Source organism: Gekko japonicus, unplaced genomic scaffold (genome assembly GCF_001447785.1).
Source record: "Gekko japonicus isolate JY-2015 unplaced genomic scaffold, Gekko_japonicus_V1.1 scaffold2991, whole genome shotgun sequence".
Taxonomy (NCBI): domain Eukaryota; kingdom Metazoa; phylum Chordata; class Lepidosauria; order Squamata; family Gekkonidae; genus Gekko; species Gekko japonicus.
The window spans coordinates 177,433-188,437 of record NW_015170980.1 but is presented as its reverse complement, the minus strand read 5'-3'; the positions used below and the strand labels follow the sequence as shown (position 1 = coordinate 188,437).

Genomic DNA, 11,005 nt, shown 5'->3' with positions numbered 1-11,005 from the left:
ACCTCCAAGGTGTGTGGGTGTGTGCCAAATGGGAATTGCATGTGGCCCACAAACACATCAACTTCCTGGAACTGCTCGCCATCCAGTATGCCCTAAGGTCTTTTTGCCACTTCGTGGCTCACCGTACGGTGGCAATCCTTACAGACAACACCACCACACTGTGTTACCTGAACAGGCAAGGTGGGACAGTGTCCAGGGGGCTCTGTCGACTGGCCCAGGAGTTTTGGACCGAGTGTCAATCCCGGGATGTGTTCATCATTGCTGCTCACCTGCCAGGATGGCTCAATGTGTATGCGGACTTTCTGAGCAGAGGAGGCGCATCCTTCCACAAGTGGGAGCTCAACTGGGCTTACCTCCAACCAATTTTCCACAGATGGGGTCACCCAGAAATCGATGCGTTTGCGATGCATCAGAACGCAAAGTGTTATCTGTTCTGTACCAGGGTGGAACAGGACCCTCTGTCTCTGGGGGACGGCCTCTTGTTCCCATGGTCGCACAGGCACATGTACCTGTTACCACCAGTTCCTCTACTAACCAGAGTGCTGACCAAGATCATGAAGGAACAACCTAAATGCATCCTTGTAGCACCATGGTGGCCACGTCAGCACTGGTTCCTGACTCTACTCCACATGTCCCGGGGCATATAGATTCATCTCCCCCCGGCACCAGATCTCCTCCTGGCTCAGGAGGGCAGAGTGCTTCACCACGATGTACCACACCTCACGGTGTGAAGAATCCCTTAGCACAGCTCAGAAACAGGATAGACCTTGTTCTGTTGAACTGTCGGAAGCCAGCTACACATGTTTCCTATGAAGAGAAGTGGAAGAAATTCCTGTCGTACCTCGAGTCATTGGGTTTACCTCCGCCCCTACGGACTTTATGATAGTTTTCGGATTCTTGTTGACCCGTCTGGACTTGGGTCTTAGTTGTTCTTCTTTAATAGTTTACTTAGCTGCCATTTCCGCCTATCATCCTGCAGTGGACGGCTATTCTGTTTTTTCTCACCCGCAAATGAAGCAGTTTCTGAAGGGCCTTACTCGCCTCTTCCCGCCAGCTCGTGGACCAACTCCCTCCTGGGACTTACCTCTAGTACTGTCCAGATTAACGGGCAAACCGTTTGAGCCCATGGCCACATCTACCTTGCAGCTTCTCTCGTGGAAGACTGCCTTCCTAGTAGCCATTGCCTCAGCAAGACGAGTGAGCGAATTGTCTGCACTCTGTTGTGATTCTCCGTATTTGGTTTTTCACTGTGATGGTGTCACCTTGGCCCTGGATGTCTCTTTCCTGCCCAAGGTTGTTTCTGAGTTCCATTTGCGAGCGGACATTGCCTCTTCCGACATTTTTCCCGTCACCTACGAGTGACGAGGAACACCGTCTTCATACTCTAGATGTCAAGAGAGCCATACTCTTCTACCTCGGTACGACAAGGTCATTCCGTCAGTCACCAGTCTTGTTCATCTCCTATAGCACACCTGTGCAGGGGAAGAAGCTTTCTTCGCAATGTCTATCCAAGTGGATTGTGGAAGCCACCAAACTATGCTATTTACGGCCATTTCCGGGCCCGCTCCAGGCGCATTCCACCCGGGCAGTAGCCACGTCCACAGCCTTCCTGATAGGGTCGTCACTCACTGACATCTGTCAAGCAGCAACCTGGGCTACCCCCCACACGTTCGTGAAGCATTACGCCCTGGATGTACATCTTCATCAATGTTCCGTGGTGGGACGGGCAGTGTTGCAGATGCCGCAAGTCTAGGACCTTCAACTCCCTCCTCCAGGTAGGCCTGTTTATGCTTGCTAATCTCCCAGAGGTGTGATGCACAGAGACCACGAAGAAGATAAACAGGTTGCTTACCTGTAACTGATGATCTTCGAGTGGTCGTCTATGCATTCACACCACCCACCCTCCTTCCCCTCTGCTTTCGGTCATCTCCTTTTTTATTACTCTGAGACTGATGGCAGCGGTCAGAAGGAACTGGCAGGATTGTCGTGCCCCTCCCTTGGTCATGCGCAGTGGGGCCGGCGTGTGACTGGGGAGCAGGCGCGAAAATCCCTTTCGCTTTCGAGATGAACTAATCAAGGTCGGCGCAGACGCACTGTATCCCAGAGGTGTGAATGCACAGATGATCACTCGAAGATTATCAGTTACAGGTAAGCAACCTTTTTTACGTATATGTGCCTGCTGCTAGATGGTCATTGCTCAGGCAATAAACCTCCTCAAGAAAGGAAGATTGTTGGCATGGCTACAGCAAGCCAAAGAATCATATCTAATTCTGAACAATAGCCCAATAGTACATATTTTAAAATGGATCCTTGTTCAGATAGAGGACTTTTTTCCCTGCAAGTTCCGGGAAACCCCTGCAACCCAAAACACCAGCTATGCCGGTGCCAGTAGTAGCGGCAAGAGGCTTGGGGAGCAGAAAGCCCATAGGACACACTTTCTGCTTCAACCTTCCCTCCCCATGCTGGCTAGCTATTTGGAGGTCTAACTGTCAGGAGGGATAGAGGGAGATGGAGAAAGACGCACCAGGGATTCTAGGGGGAGAGAAACTGGTGATTGGGGTAAGATGGGAGATTTCCAATTGCCAAGCACCCTACTATATTTAAAAGAAGCATTAAATGACATGAGCCAATAAAGGACTGAGCCTCTCTTCCCTGATTTTCAAAAACCAAATGGGCTTGTGTCCAACGAGACAGCAGTTGCCCAAATAACTCCAAGCATACACTTTGTGTTAGCATAGGACAGAAACTGAAATTGATACAGATAAACAGGACAAGGATGAAACTCAAATTGTATTTAATTAATGCAATTCTCTTTGCAAAAGTTGCTAGGAAATTTTTCACAGTCAACTGATGATGATTCAGTATTTGAGTAGACAGAGCAAGGATTGACAAGGCCATTCACTATCCAAAGTAACCTAAGTTGACTGAGTCTTCACAGTAGGGATGGGCACAAACTGGAAAGATGTAGGTTTGTGGAGGTTCGTGCTTTGAGGGTTTTCATGAACCCCAGACTTTTCCATTGCATGAACCAGTTCATGCTTTGGAAATTGTGGGGACCCCACCCGGAAGTGAGCTCCAAAGGCAGTTAAATGCCCTCAGAGCCCACCACGGCTGACCCAGATGAGCTCCAAAGGCAGTTAAATGCCTTCAGAGCCCACCTCCAGGTTGGGCCGGCCTAACTGAGGTCCAAGAGAGAAGTCCAGGCCTTTGGAGCTCACTCTTGGAGCTCAGTCCAGTTGGGTGGCCCAACTCAACTGAGCTCCCAGAGTGAGCTCTGAAGGCTTTTATAGGCCGTATGTGCCCTTATATATGGGCAGGCCCCACCCGGAAGTCAGCTCCGAAGGCCTATAAAAGCCTTCAGAGCTCACTATGAGAGCTCAGTCGAGTCGGGCTGCCTGACTCAACTAAGCTCCAAGAGTGAGTGCCAAAGGTGCCAGTTTGGTGTAATGGTTAAGTGTGCAGACTCTAATCTGGGAGAACCGGATTTGATTCCCCACTCCTCCACTTGCAGCTGCTGGATGACCTTGGGCAAGACATAGTTCTGTCCGAACTGTTCTTGAAAAACCAGTTCTAAAAAGAGCTCTCTCAACCCCACCTACCTTACAGGGTGTCTGTTGTGGGGAGGGGAAGGGAGTTTGTAAGCTGCTCTGAGACTCCGAGTGAAGGGTGGGATAGAAATCTAATCTCCTCTTTTCAGTTGGGCCAGCCCGACACAGAGGTGGGCTCCGAAGGCATTTAAATGCTTTTGGGGGTCACTTTGGGTCTGGTGGCTCAACCCGGAAGTGGCTTCAAAAGCATTTAAGTGCCTTTGAAGTTCACTCTGGTCTGCTGATGTACTCTGACGACATTTAAATGCCTATTGAGCTCACTTCCGAACTTGCACACAAACCTCCATGAAAACATGGAGCTTTATGGGATGAACCGGTCTCCCAAACCCCTGGTTCGTGCTTCATGAACCGGCCTGGTTCATTCCAAACTGGGGTTCATAAATCGGTTCATTCTCATCCCTATTTCACAGTGATACTGGCAGCTGTAAAGAAGTATATCTTCAGAACTGCTGTAGGTATAATTCTCTAAGTATCTGCCATATTCAGTCACTCTGGTATAAGTTAAGAGTCAGCATCATAAATTTTGGTAAACTATCCCCGTAAGGTTGGCCGGTATTATTATTCCCATATTGCATTTGTGGCTGTGATATTTGAATTGGGAGCTTGCTGGCTCATACTCAGGGACACTTTATTACACTAATTGTGTGATGATGAAGGAGGAAACCAAGAAGAAAATCTACAGTTGGATTTTTATTTACTTGCTTTGGAATAGGATTCTATTAATTCAGTTTATATGGCAAGTAGACTACTTCTATTTTTTTATAGCACTTAGCATACATAGCTTCAGTTTCTTTATTGCAGGTTGCAGTTTTCAAGAATGATAAATGCATTGCATGCCATAAGCCTTTTTGATTGCTCATTAGTGAATTGTAATTTCACACTTCATTTAAAATATTCTTAAACATTCTCACACAGTAAAAGGTTTCACACAGTAATTAAGAAGCCCAGTTAACAAAGTCTGAGAAGTCTGATTCTCTCCCGGGGAACAATCTTCCTGAATTTTTTGCATTTCAATTAACGGGTTGAAGTTTGCCAAATACACATTTTGTATTTGCTTTGGCCCATTTTTAGTTATTTATTTATTTATTGAAAGTACTACATGCTAATAAAAATTTCTGATCTTCTATTTATGCTTTTTTTTCTTTAATAGATTGATGATGAACTTTTTAATCCTGACTATGTTGAAGTTGATCGGATACTGGATGTATCAAATAGCAAGGATGATAATGGAGAGGTAATATATTTATAAAGCTGCTTTGTTTAAATATAAGCAATAGATGGCATGTTTTATTTCAGTTTGCTATAGACGTAGGTTGTAGAGATTGAGAAATGTTCATCTTGAATGCATGTGTGCATCTGAGTAGTCAAAACATTCTCTTACCTTATTTCTCTTCTATAATTCTGTTCAGTTTAATACTGGTGATAGCAGTATGACAAGAGATGATGCAAGGTGTCCTGTGGTTAAAAAGAATAGGAGATAGACTCTTGGAATTCAAACTATTCAGCCCTGATCTTTGATCACCCTTATCCTTGAGGAGGAGAAGAGATTGGATTTATACCCTGCCCTTCACTACCCAAAGGAGTCTGAGAGCGGCTTACAAACTCCTTTCCCTTCCCCTCCCCACAACAGACACCTTGTGAGGTAGGTGGGGCTGAGAGAGTTCTGACAGAAACTGCTCTTTTTCAAGAACAGCTGTGCCAGAACTATGGCTTGCCCAAGGTCATCCAGCAGGTGCAAGTGGAGGAGTCCCAGATTAGAGTCCGGTTCTCCCAGATTAGGGTCCACACACTTAACCACTACACCAAATGGGCTGCCTAATAATATCTCATGTCTTTTTAAAAATAAATTGCTCTTTACAGTACTATTTAAAATTAAAATACTAGAAAATTCCCAGACTTTTGCAATACTGTATTCCTTTCTGGGAAATACTGATATAGTTTACTGATCAATGTATTTCTTTCTTGACGTCCAACATTCATCATATAGTATCTAAATGATTGTTAAATAATTTTGTATTTCATCATTGGTATCTACATACTCAGTGTAGCATCTCAATAGGCACTGGCCAAGGAGCTAAATATAGTCCTCAACCTTCATGCTTAAGAAAATGGGCACAATCACTTACTTCATTCCCTGGAACTGTAGTAGACTATTATGTAAATAAATAGCTTATAGAAGTTCCTGAACTCTTTTCATCAGTTTTCATACTAAGATATCATAGATTTTGTTGGTTCTGCATTATAATTCATGATGCTGTTATGCTTACAGAACAAATGTTTCATTTAATCTAACTTCTTGTTTCTTGATTAAAAACAAAGCCTGTGACTCATTATTTGGTGAAATGGTGTTCACTTCCATACGAAGACAGCACGTGGGAATTAAAGCAAGACATAGACCAGGCTAAGATTGAAGAATTTGAAAAACTAATGTCTAGGGAGCCAGAAACAGAACGTGTGGTAAGATTTGGCTCTATATAGAAGTTGTTCTTTGAAAATAGCATAGCAATGTGGTTTTTAGTAACCACTAATGCGATTTGCTGTATTTGAAACAGGAACGACCTCCTGCTGATGACTGGAAGAAGTCTGAGAGTTCCAGGGAATATAAAAATAACAACAAACTCAGGGAATACCAGTTGGAAGGAGTTAACTGGCTTCTTTTCAATTGGTACAACACGTATGTAAAGTAACTTTATTGCAAAAATACTGTCTTAACACATAGCTTGTTTAACATCTTGCAATCTTGGAAATTTGGAGAGGGCTTTAGAAATGTTTTAGAAATTCAAATCTATAGAATTTCCATTCACTACCCTAAAAAAAAATTCCAGTGCATCTTGGTGTAGTAGAATTCTGCCCACATGCCATTGAAATGAGAAAGGGTTTAAAAAAAAAATCATGTGTTTAGAATTGAACCATAGTTTCATTATTAAACATTGCTATTTATTTATTGCAGGCGAAACTGCATTTTAGCAGATGAAATGGGACTGGGGAAAACCATTCAATCTATTACATTTCTCTATGAGATATATTTGAAAGGCATCCATGGTCCTTTTTTGGTTATTGCCCCATTGTCTACAATCCCCAATTGGGAAAGGGAATTCCGCACCTGGACAGAATTAAATGTTGTTGTATATCATGGGAGCCAAGCCAGCCGACGGACCATTCAGTCATATGAAATGTATTTCAAGGACCCTCAGGTAAAAGTTGCTTCTGACTTTTGCAAAGTATGACTACTTCCTGCCTGGTCACTCTCCTCTGTTGTTTAAGCCAGAAAAATGGATACAAAGATGTTTTATGATGACTTTTTATCTGTGTTGCTCAGACTGCCAGAATCAGAATGTAAAAGAGGCATTGGTTGCTTTGCAGTTTTGCTTAGGCAAAGATGCATTATTTGCAGGTATGCAGGCACTATTAGAAAGCTGCTGTGGTGTTTTCTTGTCCATTAGCATCCAGAGTAAATTCTTCAAACAACTTGCAAATTTAAGAATTTACTAGAGAATGGTATACAAAGTTGGATAAACTGAATCACTTTTTATTAAATTTTATTAATCTGATTAGGTTATTTCTGTACTTTTAGGGTCGTGTGATTAAGGGGTCATACAGATTTCATGCCATCATCACTACATTTGAAATGATTTTGACCGATTGTCCTGAGCTCCGTAACATTCCATGGCGCTGTGTGATAATTGATGAAGCCCACAGGTTGAAGAACAGAAATTGCAAGCTATTGGAAGGGCTCAAGATGATGGACCTGGTGGGTGTTGATTACTCTTAGAGTGCCAGGAAAGTTTGTGTACATGGCCATATTGATCAGACAGTTAATGTTTTGGTGGAAACCTTCCATAAACTTATTTGTTAACTTTCTTTTTAAAATAAATTAAACTTAATCTCAGTCGGATCATAATAATCCCCTCAGTGATCTACGCTGTTAATCCAGTGGATCAGAAATATTAATTATTTACAGAATTTATATCCACCTTTCTGCCCATTCAGGGCCATCAAGGCAGCTTGCCTTTTGAGTTCCAGTTACTTGCTGTTAACATTATTGCTGATAAATTAAAGGTTCAGTTTAGTTTTTGTCCCAGTTTTTAACATATGTTAATACTATGACAAATAGATCCACAGAAAGTTGTGTTGCAGTACTTGATTGTAGACCCAGGCAGCCTAAGACAATATATTACATTTAAAAAATTGTACCACATTTAAAAATAATTGTAGAATGAACTGCATGTATTTTAGTGTTGTATAGAATACTATACAGATACCATACATCATGAATTATATCAGAACAGATGAGGACCCATAAGGAATTTACAGGGGGGCATCCCATTACCCTGCTTTTGCTTCCTCCTGTCCCCCCACCCCTTTTCTATTACTGTTTCTCTCTCTTCCTCCATCATCCTCATTTTCTTTATTGCCCCCCCTTCTGTGTCATTTTACCTCTGCCTCGCCTTTCTTCCTGCATCCCTTCCTTGTCACTTTCCTTCCCTGCAAGTCTTGCCTGCCTGGCCATTCCCCCCCCCCCACAGCCCAGCTGTCTTGCTCACACAGAGGCAGTGACAGCAAAGCAGAGACATTGTGGGCATAGATGCTTCAGCTGCTCCTCGCACACATCCCCAAGGTAGTGATGGAGATAGGTGGGTTGGTGGCACATGGGGTGTTGGGGGGGGGGAATGGACAGAGAAGACTCCTGCTTCTCCTCCACCCATTGCATTGTCTGTGCAGTTGTCTGTGCAAGTGCTGACAACAATTTTCTTTTTCTATTATTTTTTTAAACTCTTATTGTTTGGGATTTTTCTGCAAACCTGAAGGGTACCCCCAAGTTTGTTGAAAGATCTCCCTTCTCTCAATATGGCCCTGATCTACAGATTTAAGTATCCACAGATGGGGGCATGTTGGCTATTAGATGTATTGATTTTCATAGTAACACTCCATATCTGATAGACTGCATATTTCAGAAGTAACCAGATGATCTCTTTATTTTCAGTAAAATATATGTTATATAGTAATCGTAAAATCACGTTCAGTTAGGGCTGCCAAACCGCGGCGGGGGATCCGTGCGTCGTCGCAGGATCGCTGCCGCGGGGGGACAGCAATCCGCATTGCACCGGTGTCGCCAGGATGTGATGCTACGCCTCGCCCTGGCAACGGGACTCCAAACAGCCCTGTTGCCAGAGCAACACGTAGCGTCACATCCTGGCGACGCCGGTGCAATGCAGATTGCTGTCCCCCGCGGCAGTGATCCTGTGACGACGCACGGATCCCCCGCCGCGGTTTGGCAGCCCTACGTTCAGTCAACAGTTTATCCTACGGTATCCTTCTATCTTCTGCTGCTCTCACCCCACTCCCAAATTTTGATTATAAATCCTTTGGGTCAGATACATATATATTTTTGCTCATATAATTCTGCACACTGCTAGTTACATGATATTAGTAATCTTAATTTAGAATTTTTTAAATCCTAGTAATCTAGACAAGTTCCTGTTAAGAGTAGTTACATGCACATTTTATGAAAAACTAAAAGCTGTGTGTTTGACTTTTTGTTAGATATAGTGATGTCTAGTAAAGATGATACTAATGACTTCACTAAAATCCTGCTTTTAATAAGAAAAGGAGTGAATTACATTCAGTAGGAAGCAAATTCTGGGAGAGCCAGTTGTTACTTACAATACATGGGGATGGAAGGAGAAGCCTAGACTTGCTGTGATTTGTGGCTAAAAAGCCCAGTTGTGTTTTTAAATGTTTGTGTCTTGCAGGAACACAAGGTGCTTCTTACAGGTACTCCACTTCAAAACACTGTGGAAGAGCTGTTTAGCTTGCTTCATTTCTTGGAACCAGGTCGTTTTCCTTCAGAAACCACTTTTATGCAAGAGTTTGGTGATCTTAAAACTGAGGAACAGGTAAATTAACAATATTTTCTTTCTCTGTATAAAGATATGTTAATTGTTTGACCAGCCTATGACTTCAAACCAGTCACTGAAAGGTTCACACCGGGGCAAGGGGGGAACTAAGCGTTTTTTTCCTTAGACAATAAAACTCTTTGTCACAGCAAGTTCAGAATTAGTGGCTGTGCACTGCCCTTTGTTACTGAAGATATTTACCACAGCAGTTTTGGCAGGAAGTGGGATCATTTTGAACAACCCCTCCACACACACATACATATTTTGTGCAAAGTGCAGTGGAAGAGATCATTTCCTATCTTGGTGACACTACACACACACAATCAGTTTGTAATTTTAAGTTGTGCAAATGGACACTTCAGTTTATAGACAAATATTTATGGGCACTGTTTACAAAATACAGATTACAGTATTCATAACCATAGTCACTCAGCAGTAGAAAAAAGGATGATACTGGCCTTGGAAAGAATGATTGTGGGGGGAATCTTGTATTAAGTAGGTATTAGATCTCCAAGTTCATATAGAGCCTTCTATCTACAGTGAGAAAAGCCAGCGAAGAAGAATTTGATTTCAGCATACTAACAAGTATATGTGCTTGCTATGGAGCTTGTCAGTTTACCAAACCTCTTCAATGATTGGGGGAGGATATATTAACACTAAATTCATAAAGGGAGAATACAGGGTTCTCTTTTTCCATGAATCTCATTTCAAGAAATTAGGTTACAACGCTGATGTTAAAACTTGTAAATATTATCATTATTACCTGTACATTACTACTGTTAACTTACTAAGTTCACATGGTTTTTCACCTGGTGACCACTCTGTTAATAGCTGTCCAATTTTGATTATCTGGTTTTCAGTGGAGTCGGTTTTAATGGTAGTATGTTAGTTTTTATATTTAAATTTTTTTGCTCGATTGTTTCATAGTGGAATGCCTAGGCAGACTGGTACACAGTGATACCATTTACATTCAGGTCTTCAGATTGCAGCATTATAGTAGATAATGTTATATGTAAGAGGACTAACTAAGTATAGAAGGTGTTATGATAAAACTACAAAAGGTCCTGTTTTTACTGCTTTCAAAAGCAACTGTTTAATTATGGGCTGTGTCCTAGGTGCAAAAACTACAAGCTATTCTTAAGCCAATGATGTTAAGACGTCTTAAAGAAGATGTGGAAAAGAACCTGGCCCCCAAGGAAGAAACTATTATTGAAGTTGAGTTGACAAACATTCAGAAGAAATACTACAGAGCCATTCTTGAAAAGAACTTTACATTTCTGTCAAAAGGTGGTGGTCAAGCAAATGTTCCTAATCTCTTAAACACTATGATGGAATTAAGAAAATGCTGCAATCATCCATACCTTATCAATGGTAGGCCTAATTTTTATTTATTTTTAAAGTAGGGGTATTAGAGGAGTGAGTTAGCATTTATGAATAGAAGTTAGAATGTGTTTTTGTATTATCTGAACATTTTTGGTAAACCTTCACATATTAGAATGG

The 11,005-nt window shown here is 42.2% G+C and overlaps 1 protein-coding gene across 1 annotated transcript in view; it reads left to right on the top strand.

Annotated features, from left to right (window-relative positions):
• Positions 1-2,508: 2,508 nt before the first annotated feature.
• CHD7 (chromodomain helicase DNA binding protein 7) overlaps positions 2,509-11,005 on the top strand; it is a 65,721-nt gene continuing 57,224 nt past the window's right edge. Inside the window, exons 1-8 of the mRNA XM_015418970.1 lie at positions 2,509-2,559; positions 4,759-4,842; positions 5,928-6,065; positions 6,161-6,282; positions 6,559-6,802; positions 7,183-7,359; positions 9,362-9,505; positions 10,621-10,876. Coding sequence (XP_015274456.1) covers positions 2,509-2,559; positions 4,759-4,842; positions 5,928-6,065; positions 6,161-6,282; positions 6,559-6,802; positions 7,183-7,359; positions 9,362-9,505; positions 10,621-10,876 — 1,216 coding nt within the window. The remainder of the gene's footprint in view (positions 2,560-4,758; positions 4,843-5,927; positions 6,066-6,160; positions 6,283-6,558; positions 6,803-7,182; positions 7,360-9,361; positions 9,506-10,620; positions 10,877-11,005) is intronic.